This window comes from Procambarus clarkii, chromosome 62 (genome assembly GCF_040958095.1).
Source record: "Procambarus clarkii isolate CNS0578487 chromosome 62, FALCON_Pclarkii_2.0, whole genome shotgun sequence".
NCBI lineage: Eukaryota > Metazoa > Arthropoda > Malacostraca > Decapoda > Cambaridae > Procambarus > Procambarus clarkii.
In genome coordinates, this window is record NC_091211.1 from 19,716,105 (window position 1) to 19,734,984 (window position 18,880).

The 18,880-nt window shown below is 42.9% G+C and overlaps 1 protein-coding gene across 4 annotated transcripts in view; it reads right to left on the reverse strand.

The window, feature by feature from the left end:
• Nucleotides 1-15,796, reverse strand: part of LOC123766485 (uncharacterized) — a 33,336-nt gene extending 17,540 nt beyond the window's left edge. Inside the window, exons 1-2 of one of the 4 annotated variants that reach the window (XM_069308297.1) lie at nucleotides 15,252-15,796; nucleotides 1,561-1,647 (exon numbers count right to left, since the gene is read on the reverse strand). In XM_069308297.1, coding sequence (XP_069164398.1) covers nucleotides 1,561-1,607 — 47 coding nt within the window. In that variant the 5' untranslated portion in view covers nucleotides 1,608-1,647; nucleotides 15,252-15,796. Of the gene's footprint in view, nucleotides 1-1,560; nucleotides 1,648-14,432; nucleotides 14,770-15,251 lie in introns of all 4 variants that reach the window. The other 3 variants (XM_069308298.1, XM_045755657.2, XM_045755656.2) reach the window with 3 other exon arrangements.
• Between the last annotated feature and the right edge of the window lie 3,084 nt (nucleotides 15,797-18,880).

The following is an 18,880-nucleotide window of genomic DNA, read 5'->3' on the forward strand; positions in this document are numbered from 1 at the left end:
TAAAGATAATCACTGAAGGATTACCAGTAAAAAATCAGCATATGACTCGTAGAGGCTCAGAGCAGTCACAGAACAACAAATGGAAACCATCTCAAGACCTACAAAGACTCACATCTTCACAGACGGATCAGTTGATCAAGAAAGAGGTCCTGCTGGGGCAGCAGTTTACACTAACAACCATGAAGCTTACTGGAGCATGAACAGTGGGTGCTCAACATTGTAAACAGAATTATATGCCCTGAAAGAGACCATAAATTATACAACTGAGAATAATTTACATGATGTCATCATCCATACCGACTCTAAATCTTCGCTCCAGGCATTGTTATCCAGCCAGTACAGAGATAACATACAACTCATCACAGAAATCCAACATACAGGAAAAGAAGCACACAATCTACGGCTGTCAATCACCATAAATTGGATACCAAGTCACACTAGCAAAGAAGGTAATGAAAAGGCAGACTCACTAGCAAAAACTGCCACTGCTCTACCTGTTGTACAGGTTCAAATATCTCCAAGTTTTTAAACAGATTAAGGAACAAATCAAGAAGAAAATACTCCCAACTATCAAAAGTCGCCACAGAGCCACAGTAGCGGAAGGAAGATCCACTGCGATGTGGTACGAACAAGCCGCTGGGTACTACTCTTTCATGCCTTGTTAAAAGATATCCAGAGACATTGTAGTAGCCATACACAGACTCAGACTTGGCTACAAGTGCTGCTGGGAGGTAATACACAGACTCAGACTTGGCTACAAGTGTTGCTGGGAGGTAATACACAGACACAGACTTGGTTACAAGTGCTGCTGGGAGGTAATACACAGACTCAGACTTGGCTACAAGTGCTGCTGGGAGGTAATACACAGACTCAGACTTGGCTACAAGTGCTGCTGGGAGGTAATACACAGACTCAGACTTGGCTACAAGTGCTGCTGGGAGGTAATACACAGACTCAGACTTGGCTACAAGTGTTGCTGGGAGGTAATACACAGACTCAGACTTGGCTACAAGTGCTGCTGGGAGGTAATACACAGACTCAGACTTGGCTACAAGTGCTGCTGGGAGGTAATACACAGACTCAGACTTGGTTACAAGTGTTGCTGGGAGGTAATACACAGACTCAGACTTGGCTACAAGTGCTGCTGGGAGGTAATACACAGACTTAGACTTGGTTACAAGTGCTGCTGGGAGGTAATACACAGACTCAGACTTGGTTACAAGTGTTGCTGGGAGGTAATACACAGACTCAGACTTGGCTACAAGTGCTGCTGGGAGGTAATACACAGACTCAGACTTGGCTACAAGTGTTGCTGGGAGGTAATACACAGACTCAGACTTGGCTACAAGTGCTGCTGGGAGGTAATACACAGACTCAGACTTGGCTACAAGTGTTGCTGGGAGGTAATACACAGACTCAGACTTGGCTACAAGTGCTGCTGGGAGGTAATACACAGACTCAGACTTGGCTACAAGTGTTGCTGGGAGGTAATAAGCCCAATAGTTAAAGATTGTCATATCTGTGGAACAGAAGCAGAGACGCCTCTATTGCATTACTTACTGGAATGTGAAGCTACTGAAGCCCTGCGCATGAAACTCAACATTCATCCAAGGAGAGCAGCTGCATCAGGTGCAAATTCCACAGCGACTACAATGGTTAGAAAAGCAGTGTAAGAATGGGCCACACTAGTGAACACTGTGCGTCTATATCCACCACCAAGATAATGTTATTAAAACAAGACTAAAACCAGTGCGCTAAAACAGAAGCGGAAAAGAAACGGGGCAAAAGGAGGAAACCCCACCGCCATTTAAAACTCTAACCCAAATATCACAGTACCAAGGTTATCATGCATAACCGAACTCAATTACGGGATCACCATAGCCCGTGCTACATGGACATTTTAGTTCAGAGTAGCTAAATCTAAAACAACAACATATTAAGTATTTTCTAGAATTTGTGTAGCTGGGAAGATAGAGTCGATGTTTGCATTCTCAAAACGTGCCAATATAAACAAAATTATTTAATCCCTTGCCGATGGCAAAATAATAAAATATAGAGAAAATAAAATTAAAAACTGAAGGCCAAGAGAGAGAATGCAATTGTATATCTTTAATTAAAGTACTTAATTAAATGTTAGTTATTAAACGTCATTTATTAAACTCTATGAGCTATGTTTAACAAGTGGAGTTTTTTTTTTTTTCTACCACAGACATGGCCACACATTTACAATGCTAACCAGCATATATACATTTTCTTCTGTCCTCCATGGACAGGGTTAGAGAAGTGTTAAACATATAGTTCAAGGGTTTATTGAACACATTTTTAACAAGTGGAGTACATGTATACTGAGCTATAACACCACTTACCTAGTAAGTACCTCTCCTGACTGTCTGACAACTCAAGTGAAATCAATTATACAGTCTGGTAAATCTTGCATTCCTGACACTGAGCCTTGGCTTTATATTACAGAATGTGAATAAGCACAGGCACTCATCCCTCTGGCACTTGGACGGGCAAAGAGTGCCTCAACTTCACGAGGTGCCATGTGTGCCTTTGTGTTGCATGCAACACTCGCTCTTATAGTCTTTGGTGTAAGGTAATTGTAACCCAACGTATATGTGACAGACAAAACGCTTCCACTTGTGTCTGACGCGCAGGTCCATGTTTATCGCTCTCCAGCTCTATTTCAGCGTTACCCTTAAGAGTTTTTACCGCCTGAGGGTGACGTGACGTGCTGGTGGTGCGCTGTCTTCCTTCTCAACTCCTCACTCTTTATAACAATCATACATTTTATTTTTGTTTTATCCAAGTGGCCATTACTTAGGTGGTGGTGAATAATGTAGACTGGTATAGTGGTTTCAGTATACATTCCACAGTTATATCCAGTATTATCCAGTATATTGTATAACTTGTTGGAGGATGATCGGAGCTGGTCGGCTGAGCGGACAGCACGCGGGACTTGTGATCCTGTAGTCCCGGGTTCGATCCCGGGCGCCAGCGAGAAACGATAGGCAGTTTCTTTCACCCTATGCCCCTGTTACCTAGCAGTAAATAGGTACCTGGGAGTTAGTCAGCTGTTACGGGCTGCTTCCTGGGGGGGTGGAAGCCTGGTCAAGGACCGGCCGCGGGGACACTAAAAAAGCCCCGAAATTAACTCAACTCAAGATGATGACTAAACCACGCCTCAGAAGATGAAGAAACGCCGACGGTCCGTTTTAGACCATTGTCAGGTCGTGAGAGACGACGTGATCACACAGCTTGATAATGGTCCAGGATGGAAAAAAAACGTCGTTGTCGCATCATCTTTTGACATGTGGTTTGGTCATCATATCTTCAGCCACGTTATTGTGACTCATGGTCTTGCTTTAGCATGCTTTAAATTGCATGGGTCGTTTGATTTCATCTGTGATTGCATTGTGTTACATAATGTTCAAGGCTGATTTTTTATTTCTTGAAGAGCATTTCCCACGTGCATGAGGCTCCAAGATAGACGCGGTGCATGTGTCCCTCTGTGTTCCTAGCATGACTTTTCAACACCATAAGTGGTTCGTAATTGTAGGATTTTCTTGTACCATTCCCTGCAGATCCTGACGTTGGTGCGGCTGTGTCATGGTCTCTGTACATCTTCCTACGTCTCTATGGCTCTTAATGTGCTAGACTCTGGTGTGGCAGTGGCTATATTCCTTCTATTATCAATCACTTTAACTTTAAACTGCAGGGGGAACTAATTTTATATGACTTGGAATCCAGTTCATATTTGATAACCTTGACATTTCAATGGTCGGATTAATGTTACAAACACAAGAGTTCGGTTGCATGTTACGTGGGTGCTCTTGTTGCAAGATTTCAAGGGCAGTTCTTCTATCTGTGCATAAATGACGCCAGTGCTCTGAAACGTTTTACAGCTTTATCTATTTGTCATCACCTATGCTTTCTTTCCAGTAAGTTATTTTATATCCATATTTTATATATGGATATAAAATAGATATATAGTTATTTATATATATTTTATATCCACTGACTTTCAAGGGCAGTTCTTGTCCTTGACAGGATAAAGTCAGTGCATTAAGCATAGGCACCGTGTTCTCCCATATAACAGGGCTTGATGGAAAACGTGAGTGATCCCTCACTGTCTGATTGCCTGGAGAGGATGGGATGTCTGGGAGTCAAATACCCCGGAATTCCCACCTCTTTAGGGCTCTGAGTATGGTGTAGTGGATACAAGTGCGTACCTGCCATCTTGATGGCTAGGGTTCGAGCCTCCTGGTGGGTGTGAGTGTCTAAAGTGTGTGTTTGTGTGTGTGTGTGTGTGTGTGTGTGTGTGTGTGTGTGTGTGTGTGTGTGTGTGTGCTATTTCTTTTTTCTACATTCCACAGAGTACATCATGAGTCTTGAAATAATTCCAGTAATTTGGGTATTTTGTGTGTACATGTGTGCGGTATATGTTCTCTGTACAGCTACTGTTTCAGATGTCTCACCTGCTGTGAGGATGGCTTAACGTACAATACCTTGAGAGTAATGGTTAATCTGCCAGAACTGTTTAATCAAAGGCTGAGGCAGGGTGTCTTACCTAACCGCTAGACACAGGCACTCGTAATACCCAGACCCAAGCCTAATTCACAAAATTTCTGACCCATCTCTCTGACATTTTGCATATATAATGTTCTTGAGAGGATTTTACTCGACAGATTAATGTTTCAAATTAGACCCCAACCTTGCTCCTAACCTGTATGGTTTCCTTCCTGGAAAAAGCACACAAACTTGCCTTACTGAATATTTTATTAAGAGAGGGACCAAGCTCTCAGGCGGTATTTATTAATCTTCAAGTACATTTGATACAGCAAACAGAGAACTAATCTTATAAGGGAAGATTGTTGACACGGCTCAGGGATTACCTGAGCAACAGAACCGCCTCAGTCCTTTCCAAGGGGGGTCAAAAGTAAACATTATTGTTTACAATTGTATACAATTACCCCTTACTCTCAGATGGGCACACTCCAGGGTGGAGTGCCTAGCCCAACACTGTCCAATGTTGTGATGCGCAAATTAATAATTGACATTGCCACACTAGCTGACAAAGCTGTTGTCTGTTATGCTGCCGACATTTGTATTGTTGCAAATACATAAACTTGATTACAACCTCTACTTGATTCACTTGCTGTTAGAAGAATTGAATGCGGTCTTATTTCTAACTAACTCCAGAGCTTTTCATCCCCCCAAAATAATTAATACCCTTCTTCTTGAGGTTATCCTGAGATGATTTCGGGGCTTTTTAGTGTCCCCGCGGCCCGGTCCTCGACCAGGCCTCCACCCCCAGGAAGCAGCCCGTGACAGCTGACTAACACCCAGGTACCCTTTAGTGTAAGTCAACAACCAAAACATTGAAACACGTGGGCAACACTAAAACATTTGAGTAGGTATTAACTGTGTTGTTGTTGTTGTTATAGATTCAGCTACTCGGAACAAGTTCCAAGTAGCACGGGCTATGGTGAGCCCGTAACTTACCTGGCACAGGAGCGGGGCAAGTAGCACGGGCTATGGTGAGCCCGTAGTGGACAGGAGATGTCTCTCGTTGTATTAACTGTGACATTGTAAACACTATATTATAGGTGAAAATATAGACAAACCACATTAGCAAGACTATTGGTATAATGTTAAATATAGTAGAGTATTGTATATGATGTTTGTTACATCTGTAGTTGACAATCGTGCCCTGCACCTAATTAACTTCCCTACCTATGTTCTGAACAAACTTGAAGTAGTACAGAATGAAGCCATGAGGGTGATTCTTGGTGCCCCAAGATGCACAAGAATCATCAACACGAGGGAAGAACTGAAGCTGAAGCAAAATTGATGGGTATGTGGGCCTGCGGGTCGCTAAAAGCAACAGCCTAGTGGACCAAACTCTCACAAGTCAAGCCTGGCCTCGGGCCGGGCTTGGGGAGTAGAAGAACTCCCAGAACCCCATCAACCAGGTATCAACCAGGCTCCAACCATACTAGAGAGAATCATGCAAGTCAACACCACCTTTCGCATTAAAGTCATGAGAGACCCTACATGTCTTACATTACTCAAAGACAAATTATTTTGTGCCGTTAATAGTAAATTGGGTGGTGCCAACATACCAATTTACTCTTTATATGATAAATGGCTGAATAAAAATGCCTCCAATATCATCCAGCTGAACATTCCTTTTAAATGCAATCTATCTCTCACTGATATTCCTCTATCTGTACCCCACCATTCAAGTATCATACACACCCGTCACCAATAAAGGTAATGAGAATCTTGCTCTTCTTAAAGTTGTCACACTTGAAACAATTGCCTCCTCCATCAGACACACGGGACCTGGTGGCTGAGTGGACAGCACTCGGGATCCGTAATCCTTGGGTCCGGGGATCGATCCCCGGCGATGGCGGAAACAAATGGGCAGTTTCTTTCACCCTGATGCTCTTGTTTACCTAGCAGTACATAGGTACCTGGGAGTTAGTCAGCTGTCACGGGATGCTTCCTGGGGGTGGAGGCCTGGTCGAGGACCGGGCCGCGGGGACATTAAGCCCCGAAATCATCTCAAGATAACCTCAAGATGACCCGTCGGTATGAGGTACCTGGAGCCTTGCAATCACTTAATTATTGTGTGATAGCCTCACAATGCACCCAAAATTTGCTAGTGCAGTATACTGATCACAGGGTCCTGTATAACTAACCATCCTGTGTGATGGGGCTCTTGTAGCATCACGCACCTAGTTCTCGATACACTATATGCCTCCTTCATATAGCCTAGGGCAGGTGCATAAATGCTGTTAAATGTTTTAATAACAAAAACAAGAACGGGAAGTTGAATATAACGCAATATTCCACGCTATAATTTTCTTGACTTGAGGCTATTTTTCCAGAAAAAAGACTGCAATCAGTCTTTTTTTTTCAAATAGACTGACAACCATTTCGTTCAGATAGGATTAAAAAAGACCCCGTGTCCACTGAGGAAACCACTGAAGCCAATCACTGTTGAGTATCAACACCCAAATATAACAGCCACACACAAAGCTACAGAACTGTGGCCATACAAAAGTTTCAGGTCATACGAGAACACGTTATACAATACTTTGGAAAATGTATTGTACATAAACAAATCCACAAGGGCCGTGACGAGGATTCGAACCTCGAAGGCAGCGTCTGGGATGCTCACAGACGTAGGTTCGAATCCTCATCAAAGCCCTTGTGGATTTGTTCATTGATGCATCACGTTATTGTGATTTCTGTGTGTAATGTATTATACATTTTGAACTGTTTATGAGTGCCCGCTTCTTGTTGTTGTTTAAGATTTGCTACCTGGAACAAAAAGTTGCAAGTAGCACGGGCTATGGTGAGCCCGTAGTGAGTGCCCGCTGACCTCGTCGTGCAGCATCCTACCGCGTACTGCGCGGCAAACGTTTGATTCTCCGACATGTCGTTTCCGTTCCATGTTATTTAATATCGCCTTGCATCCTGTATTCACTTTCCATATGTAAACAAAGGCGAACTTAAGCAGAATTTTTCACCGCTGAAAATTGTATTTATTATCCGTTGAGAAGTGGAATGTTTTATTAACATCTAAGTACTTTTCTTCACGGTGTCCCATACTTGTTTTTAAATTTTGTGGGCAGGCAGATAATATAGACATAGACAATACCTTTCCTAAACATTAATTACATTTGATTGTAAATGATTGTTAGATTTTAATTACATTACATATAGATTTTAATTACATTACATATGTATATATTTTCAAAACCTAATAACATACCTTAATGTGTTGAAGTTAAGACCACTGTTAGTATTTTTGTTGTTCATAAAGGAAATAAGATGAGTCTAAGCTTGTTATTTTGCATGTTTTGTTCAATCACTTTTTTTCTATCAAGTTGTTTAAAGACGGTTGTTTACTGTTTGTTTGGTGTAGACAGGGTCGTGTAAGCGTTACTTACAGTCTGCAGGAGCAGCTCACTCACAGTTTGTCTGCAGCTTATTATATTGTGTTGTTGAATATTTTGTATAATTCTCTTTCTGAGCTTAATAATTGGCGGTTAGATAAATATTTTCAAACAGTAACATGTCCCATTATATATTTTTTTGTCTTCATATATATCAAGACCCTGAACCAATATGGAAGCAGCAAGAGGAAGTATAGGCCAATAGGCCTTCTGCAGTTACTTCCAGTCATATGTTCACTTATGCAATTTATACCCTATTGTTTCGTGTTCTGTCTTGTGTTTGTCACCTCACCCAAAACTTTTTGTACCATTTCACCTCAATATATATATATATATATATATATATATATATATATATATATATATATATATATATATATATATATTTATTACATTACATTTACAATATATATATATATATATATATGCGGAAAATCCACAGAGAAATATGAAATGAGGTGAACGTTTCGGCTTTGTTAAAGCCTTTGTCAACACCAGACTGACTGATTGAGATTGAGTCAGTCTGGTGTTGACAAAGGCTTTAACAAAGCCGAAACGTTCACCTCATTTCATATTTCTCTGTGGATTTTCCGCATAAAATGATCAGTGTTTTGTGATCGTCAATTGCATATATATATATATATATATATATATATATATATATATATATATATATATATATATATATATATATATATTATTAAATATGACCGAAAAAGTAAGATTAATATATATATATATATATATATATATATATATATATATATATATATATATATATATATATATTAGTATATTTTGGTAGCAGTCTTTCCTGTAGACATATATTATTAAATATGACCGAAAAAGTAAGATTAATATATATATATATATATATATATATATATATATATATATATATATATATATATATATATATATATATATATATATATATATATTAGTATATTTTGGTAGCAGTCTTTCCTGTAGACATATATTATTAAATATGACCGAAAAAGTAAGATTAATAATTCTAACACGAATTTTCTCAATCTTTCGTACATTTCGTTTCACTGTTGGAGGTAAATCAAAAATCAATTCTCCAAAATTCATTTTTATTTCTAGTCTGACGCGACACGAGCGCGTTTCGTAAAACTTATTACATTTTCAAAGACTTTAGCTCACAAATACACAACTGAATAGAACTTACGCATCTCCGATATTATATCTACATTTGAGTGAGGTGGAAGGGGTGATGTGGCATTAACACAAGACAGAACAAGATGTGGTATTAATAGGGTATTAATTTCATCAACACAAGACAGAACAAGAGTATTAATAGGGTATTAATTTCATCAACACAAGACAGAACACGAAACAATGGATATTGAATAGAAGTGTTTGTAGAAAGCCTATTGGTCCATATTTCTTGATGCTTCTATATTGGAGCGGAGTCTTGAGGTGGGTAGAATATAGTTGTGCAATAATTGGCTGTTGATTGCTGGTGTTGACTTCTTGATGTGTAGTGCCTCGCAAACGTCAAGCCGCCTGCTATCGCTGTATCTATCGATGATTTCTGTGTTGTTTACTAGGATTTCTCTGGCGATGGTTTGGTTGTGGGAAGTGGGGTTGTGGGGTTGTGGGAAGTGGTTGTCTCTTCCCACAACCAAACCATCGCCAGAGAAATCCTAGTAAACAACACAGAAATCATCGATGCCCTCTGGGAGATCATTTACGTATTTCAGAAAAAGGATAGGTCCGAGTACAGAGCCCTGTGGGACTTCGCTTTTGACTTCACGCCAATCTGAGCTCACCCCTCAGAGTAACTCTCTGCTTCCTATTGCTTAGGTACTCCCTTATCCACTGGTGCACCCTACCAGTTACTCTTGCTTGTTTCTCCAGCTTATGTACCAGCCTCTTATGGGATACTGTGTCAAAGGCTTTTCGACAGTCCAAGAAGATCCAGTCCGCCCATCCTTCTCTTTCTTGCTTAATCTTTGTCACCTGATCGTAGAATTCTTTTAAGCCTGTAAAGCAAGATTTACCCTCCCTAAACCCGTGATGGTGGTATGTCACCAAGTCCCTTCTCTCCAGATGTGTTACTAGGTTCTTTCTCGCGATCTTCTCCATCACCTTGCATGGTATACAAGTTAAAGACACTGGCCTGTAATTCAGTGCCTCTTGCCTGTCACCCTTTTTGTATATTGGGACTACATAAGCCCTCTTCCATATTTCTGGCAAGTCTCCTGTCTCCAGTGACCTACTATACACCATGGAGAAAGACAAGCAAATTATTTATGCGCATTCTTTCAGGTCCCATGGTGAAATTCTGTCCGGATCAACAGCCTTTCTCACATCCAGATCCAACACATGCCTCTTTACCTCATCTCTGGTAATTTCGAACTCTTCCAAGACCGCCTGGTTCACTGCCACCTCTCCTAGCGCAGTGACCTTACCGCGTTTTGTTGTAAAGACCTCCTGGAACCTCTTGTTGAATTATTTACGTACCTCTTTGTCATTCTGTGTGTACCCGTCCTCACCCGTTATAAGTTTCATCACCGGTTCTTTCACTGTTGTTTTCCGCCTGATATGGCTGTGGAGCAGTTTTGGTTCTGTCTTGGCTTTATTTGTTATATCATTTTCATACTGTCTCTCTGCTTCTCTTCTCACACTGACATACTCATTCCTGGTTCTCTGGTATCTTTCTCTGCTTTCTGCTGTTCTATTGTTTCGGAAGTTCCTCCACGCCCGTCTGTTCCTTTCCTTTGCTAGGAATACGAATCCCGGGTGCTGTCCACTCAGCCGTCAGGCCCTAAGGTGTGTGTGTGTGTGTGTATATGTGTTCGTGTTATAAAATAAAAGCGAGAGGGTTAGATCAATAATTCTTGCACGAATCTTCTCTATATTTCCTGTTCTATCTTAACTGGGAAGAAATTTTGTAATAGGCCTTAGTACCTTAGCATCCTCAGCTGAAAACTGAGACAGTGTTGTTGTTGTTTTAGATTCAGCTACTCGGAACAAAATTTCCATGTAGCACGGGCTATGGTGAGCCCGTAACTGAGACAGAGCAAAGACAGCAATATATATATATGTGCCAAGCAGGTGTGATTGGAATTTAGATGATTACCCTGCGGAAGAGACATAGAAATAGCCTAAGCTACTCTATCCCTTTGAGATGTATTTATTGCTTATCTCAATAAACATACTTGAACTTGGGACAAGGTAATCATGTCTTGGCACCATTATCATTGGTTGACTAGGATAATATTGCAATAGCGCAAGCCAGTTGCTCTCTATCTCGCTAGTCTGGATATCTCTGGTGATAATCTGGTTTTGTGTATGAATGATGTGATATTTTAACAGTGCCTTGGTGTTTGTGCATGTACAGTATGAGCAAGATGTTGTCATTTTGTCTATATAATGTGTCTGTCTGTGGTCTGGTCGTCCCCATTCATCTTTTTCAAATTAGACGTCTTCTTGTTCTTGTAATATACTGACGCTTTATCTTCTCTTCATGTATTGCTTAGGGATCGTGCTTTTTACTCCTTTACGGATTATTTACGCATTATTCATTATGGATTATTTATGGATTTACCGATTATTTGCGGATTATAGGAGTAAAAAGTACAGCATCTAACTAAAACATATCATATACTATAAAACAAAGAAGGCCACCGATCTCTTCATTAAAACCCGCCTGAAGCCAAATGAGAACCCTTTTCAGAAGTCGAACATGTACACCTGCCCCCCCCCCCCCATGAATGATGTAACCTTCAATCTAAGTATTTAGGTATGACGTCGACCAAGCTGACGAGGCGTTTGATATGCCATCTTGAATCCGGTGCCCCCAGGAATCACATGAGACAAGCCCATGACATCACCCTAACAAGACAAATGTTGAATAAAAACACTTACAAGTTGGGGTTTGTCTAATATATAATGTTATAAATGCAGGCGATGAGTCACAATAACGTGGCTGAAGAATGTTGACCAGACCACACACTAGAAGGTGAAGGGACGACGACGTTTCGGTCCGTCCTGGACCATTCTCAAGTTGATTGGGATCAATCAAGTCAGTCGATTGTGATCAGTCAAGTCGACCACAATAGACTTGAGAATGGTCCAGGACGGACCGAAACGTCGTCGTCCTTTCACCTTTTAATGTGTGGTCTGGTCAACATTACAATTTCTTGAAGCCCTTCACATAAATGTCAAACCCACCATAAACACTCAAATAACGGAACTATTTTCTGTTCACCCGCCAGGAGAGTGAGAATAAGACCGGAACATGACGATGCCAACAATGACATCACTGCCCAAAACGCCATCTTGAGGTTATCTTGAGACGATTTCAGGGCTCAGCGTCCCCGCGGCCCGGTCCTCGACCAGACCTCCACCCCCAGGAAGCAGCCCGTGACAGCTGACTAACACCCAGGTACCTATTTTACTGCTAGAAAACAGGGGCATATGGTGAAAGAAACTCTGCCCATTGTTTCTCGCCGGCGCCCGTGATCGAACCCGGGACCCCAGGATCACAAGTCCAGTGTGCTGTCCGCTCGGCCGACCGGCTCCCTCACGGGTGTGGTGTGAACACAATGCGACCCAAAAGTTTAAAGGTTAGGGCTACCGCCCTTGATGGTCATGCTTTCTGTAAAAGCGATATTGTAAAGGTTCTGAAGGACGTTACCGGCATCACACCCACTAACATTAGCCAGGAAGGTGATGATATCGTGCTCTTCTTTTCATGTGAGGAAGAGCTAGAACAACTCTTGACCAACGATGCCATACTTGGCAAGAGCACCACCAACATCCTCACTACCCACGTCAGTTCCTGGCCGGAAGAACTGTTTTTACCAGCAGGACCAGCCAGTGGGTCGCTGACCGACCGCAACATAAGATCATGGACAATATCAAGGACGAAAATCCGAGCCTGGATGTATTCAACCTAAAGTTCTGCAGCACCGACAAATCTTCAATGAAGATTACTTTCACGACCATAGCCGCCGCCACCCAGGCTGCCACACAAGGTTTCTACTGCTTCGGCTTACAAATACCACCCCACCAAGTAAAAAAATAAAGGAACGATACCATAAGATCCAGCAGCGTTTCAAGTGCGACGAGCTCTCCCACCCCACCAACAAGTGTCAGCATCTTGTCTAGAAGTGCAGCCTGTGCGCACTGCACCATCACTACTCCACTCAAGGCCATCGCTGCTTGCTCTGTGATGGCAATCACCCCGCAATTTCATACCGCTGCCCCCGCAAACAGGAAATCATCAAAGCCCAGGTTGAAGCCAAGAGAAACAACCCTTCTACCTCCGCGACCAGAGTCCCAGGTGCTCAACCCACCACCTCAGCTCCCACCAACCGATCAGAAGACTTTCCGGTCTTACCAAAGAGTGGCTCATCCCACTAAGCGACCCAGCCTTCACAATGGGGACCCAAGGCCCCACAGGCTCCTTCGCAGCCCCCTGCATCACGTGCAGGCATTATCCCTCAGATAACCACCGTTTTGTCAGTGAACTGAACATATTATACCTAGCCAATGGCCTAGACCCCATCATAGCTCCTGGCGCAAGTCTCACTGCCTCCACTACCACTCTGGAGACTACCACCAGGACGACCACGAGGTCGATTTAAACACAGACTCCAGAACCACCCAAGGCCCGGGCGGCAAAAAAACAGAGGTAATTCCCTCTCCAGCTCCCAACACTCCTATCATCACCATCTCAGCAGCCGCGCTAGCAGACGTGCTGTCTACAAATGCTAACAGCACCACTAACACTAGTGAAATAGCTTCTACCACCAATCCACGACACCAGAGCCTACCTAAGGCTGCGAGGCGAAAGACAAAAACACCAACGTTATTGACCCATGCCTCTTACCTTACCTTGAGGTGCTTCCGGGGCTTAGCGTCCCCGCGGCCCGGTCGTCGACCAGGCCTCCTGGTTGCTGGACTGATCAACCTTTACTGCTTACTCCTCACCTAACTGTATGTACCTGATCTTTTAATTGTATGTATAAATACGACATATCCCCTACTGTCTGCCACCATCTGGTCACCACTTGGTCCGGGAGACATCTCCCGTCACGCAGGGTGCAGTCGCGCCTCCACAGATCTCCAGTATCAGCCCTTGATACTGGTAATGGCTCAAAAGGGCCACCACTTACGGGCTATTCATGCCCGTGCCAGCTCTTGGGTGACTTAATCAATCAATCTTACTGTCTGCTCACTTGAGAATGAACCATGTAGGTTCGAAACGTTGTCTAAATTTATAAAAAGTGTAATAAATTCTACAGTTAACTTTTATTCTTTTAGTCAATCTCAAACAAATATGACATTTGGAGAAATCCTTTTCCAATTAAACCAAGATGCAAGAGCACTAGTCAGATGGATAGAACTCCTAAACTAAAAAATAATCAACAAGAAATATGCAGTCATCTTCAGTGAAACATATCTAAAGGAAAACCTCAGACTTACTCAGCTCAGTCGATTAAGGCAGTGTCTGGGATGCTCCCGGACGCAGGTTCGAATCCTCGTCACGGCCCTTGTGGATTTGTTCATTTGATGCATCACGTTAGTGTGATCTCTGTGTGTAAATGAAAACCTGCTGCCAGTATAACACACCACAGCATCTCTTGCACCCGCATCCCTGCAGACTTCTACGTGATTAACAATGTGTAATCCAGACAATGCCATAAATCGATTTAAAGTGGATTCAATGACCAGAGTTGGTAACTCTCACTTCACCACGCTGACTCCCAAGCTGTTCTGTATACTGAGACTGGCTCACTGGAGTGCGCCAGTCCATCAAGTCCTATAAATCAGTATATATATGATTAGAAAATTATTGCATCGTAAATATGCGAGGTTGTGGCTCACCAGCCCTTAGTCACTGTTTACACTGATAAAGGATCTACACGTCTTGCGATGGTACCGAGGATCAACGTCCCCGAGGCCCGGTCGCTGACCAGGCCTCAGGTGAAGTATGTAATAATATGTTGACCAGACCACACACTAGAAAATGAAGGGACGACGACGTTTCGGTCCGTCCTGGACCATTCTCAAGTCGATTGTGAGAATCGACTTGAGAATGGTCCAGGACGGACCGAAACGTCGTCGTCCCTTCACCTTCTAGTGTGTGGTCTACAATCGACTTGAGAATGGTCCAGGACGGACGAAACGTCGTCGTCCCTTCACCCTCCAGTGTGTGGTCTGGTCAACATATTTCAGCCACGTTATCGTGACTCATCAATCTGCATGTACTAATATGGACAACTAGTGATCAAGTGGCCTTACTTGGGGTTGTGTGGTGGTGATGAGGGTATGGTGGTGGCGGGGCCGCGGAGACACGCAGGTAGGTGATGACCGCTGGCACAACCGTCGTCGCTGGCAGTCTCTCCAGCACTACCCACTTCTGTCCTGGTGAAGGAGTCTTTCAACCCTCGCCCGTCCTCCACTCACCTTGCCTGCCAACGTAATTATCTCATCTCACTCCTATCTCTCCAGCCTCTAACTTGACGCTAGCAGTCCACGCTCATCTTCTCTGCTTACCTCATACACTTGACTTGTTTACTATTCCTCTTCTTCCCATTTGTTTACTTCCCCCTCTCCATTTCCACTTCCTATTTCACACTGGATATTCCTCGCCACGACACCATCGCCCATTGTGTCTTATTCAACTCGGATCTATCCACGTATTACGGGCTCACCATAGCCCGTGCTACTTGGAACTTGTTCCGAGTTACTGAATCTCTAACAACAACATATCCACGTATCATACAATAATAAGCAAGTGGTTATGTGTGGCGCGTCACGTAGCTTCCATAGTCGTGATGTCAGACAACTCTGAAACCTTCACCGCCAACAATAAAGAAAACCGCGGGCAATATGAACCGTCTGGTCTTATATATCTTTCTGATGCTGACGCGATAAGTGAACTTTCCCAAGACTTGAGGGCTTTTGTAAACGTACGGAAAAACTGGTCTTCGAGACTTCGGCTCGGGTGTCTTGACACCCAAGGTTCCGGAACAGTGGCATTAAGATAATGTCTAACCCTCGTAGCAGCCTGTGGTGATAAAGTGACCAAATGGTGTCGTTAATCCTGGCGGAGAGCCTAGGTGAAGAGGGTATCTACCCCACCTCCCCATCCCTCCAAAATACTTGGAGGGAGGGAGGGAGGGATGCTGTTATTCAGCTTCCACGTGTGGGAGGCTGAACTTTACAACTTCCTCCAAAATACTTGGAAGGAGGGAGGGAGGCTGATGTTCAGCCTCCACGTGTGGGAGGCTGAACTTTGCAACTTCCTCCAAAATACTTGGAAGGAGGGAGGGAGGGAGGGATGCTGATGTTCAGCTTCCACGTGTGGGACGCTGAACTTTGCAACTTCCTCCAAAATACTTGGAGGGAAGGAGGGAGAGAGGGATGCTGATGTTCAGCCTCCACGTGTGGGAGGCTGAACTTTGCAACTTCGGGGAAATTGCTCTCCCCCTCCCTCCTCCTGCCAAGTGCATGTGTAAGATGTTTGAAGGATGGGTTATCCCCGGGGGAGGATCGTTACCTAACTACATGATGTAACACGGAGGCACCATTTATTTGTTCACCAACAGTTGCCTGGTCACGTACTTGCCTGAAAACATAAACTGCATGCACCATCACCATTTGATTTTACTTGTTTCTACATCACTTTAAGTCGTTCAAAACAATAATGTGATTAATGTAACTGTATAACAATCAGTTATATAATAGCAATTTCTTATACAGTAGACCCAACAGGGTCTAAAAGTTTCCCCCATTACTAAGATATTGCTTTGAAACGATCTCAGATTGGTGAAACAACAAAGTAATTTTGTTTACCAATGATCTGTTTCTCAAGGTAATTAAAGGGTTAATCAGCTGTGACCCCATATAGGCACCCACCGCTCTCATTCCCGCTCACTACTGAAGAGGGTCCTGTCTTGGCACTGAAATTTTTGCCCCGAGGGGCGAGTTTATTGGGCAGCGCCACTCATCCTGTGAGTGGACACACCGCCATAGTGACAGTATTGGGCAGCGCCACTCATCCTGTGAGTGGACACACCGCCATAGTGACAGTATTGGGCAGCGCCACTCATCCTGTGAGTGGACACACCGCCATAGTGACAATATTGGGCAGCGCCACTCATCCTGTGAGTGGACACACCGCCATAGTGACAGTATTGGGCAGCGCCACTCATCCTGTGAGTGGACACACCACCATAGTGACAGTATTGGGCAGCGCCACTCATCCTGTGAGTGGACACACCGCCATAGTGACAGTACTGGGCAGCGCCACTCATCCTGTGAGTGGACACACCGCCATAGTGACAGTATTGGGCAGCGCCACTCATCCTGTGAGTGGACACACCGCCATAGCAGCAAGTACAACACTCCCCAATAGGAAGAAACCCCGCTGGGTTGTGCATCCTGTCACTTGTACCCAGACACAGCAATACTTAGTATATATTTCGTGTGTTTTCTAAATAGTGAGTTATTATGTCGCCGAATCATTCACTACTGCACTTTCTCTTTTTCAGACACACACACACGGACCCTCGGCCTCGAAGAAGAGGATATGTGGCATCCGGGGGAGCTTTGTAGGATTCCCACGTACGCTCACATATTGTCTTCCTCCTACCAGTTAGTTCACACGATGTCAGTAAACTAATATTCATTTAATACAGGAATGTATAGGAATGACATCACTAAAATTAATAAACCCTGACATATTCAGCAACAACAGTTACATACTCACTGAGTAAACCAACAGCCGTTTATGCTGATGACGTGTGAGTATATCACATATATTAACCCTAGGAAAAACTCCACTAAAATATCAAAGTATCAAAAAATGAATCAATAATAACATGCCTGATATATTAATCTTATCCCTGACAGCGAAAAAATACTTCTTATCCAAGATTTGGCAGAGCCCCAAGAATCACAAGTCCCTCCTCCACTCACCGACTAGATTGTCATTACGGGGGGCGGCAGGAGGTGAGTATGTCTGCCTGCCTGAAGGTCCCATTGCCAGATCACCTGGAACGACTTTCCTCATATGAAATTGCACAATCAGAAGCTAGTCACTGACAAAGACAGAAGGCACAAGCAATTCTTAACAATCAAAGATAGAGTTTCGACTTCACACACGCGGGGTCTGCGGTTCGAGTCTCCTAAAGCCCAGATGAATGGAATCCTTTACAATATTCCCATCAACCTCAAGCATTAATTGATATATATATATATATAATTCAGTACTAGCTAGCCCCAAATCTAGACATAAGTCTAAGGTTTTAAAATATAACAATGCCACGGCTTAGGAAATGTATATGTTTATCATTCAGAATGTTCGGTAATATGTTGATTGTTAGTGATGTGTGTCTATCTATGTATGAACACGTTGTACTGAACGGGGTGAGAATAGCTTGAGCTACCTCATATCCCTATGTGTGTATTTTACCTCAATAAACTTATTTCAATTTCAATGCCACGCCTGGCTGAAAATCGTCGCCATCAGTCTCGACTGTGGAATATCTGTGTAACAATATAACAATATTTTAAAATATTAACTGTGTCTGCTGGATGCCTAAAATAATTAATATGCACTTGATTCTATGCCACGTGTAAAAATCATTTGCAAAATAAAGGATTATTTCCTTAAGAAGCATCGTGCATCTAAATATATTTTCATGCTCTACTCTAATGCAACATGTAAATTAATACGCGTCAACCTTGACCAGCTGTTCCCATTTATTATTATAGTACAGACTACCAAAGCCAATTTGTATACGCTTGTCTGTGAAAGAAAATTACCCTTTAACCAAAGACGTGCTAACAAAACTCAATATATATATTATCTTTACTTCAGAAAGCATAACATATAATTAACCTCATTGCAAGTCATGCAAAAG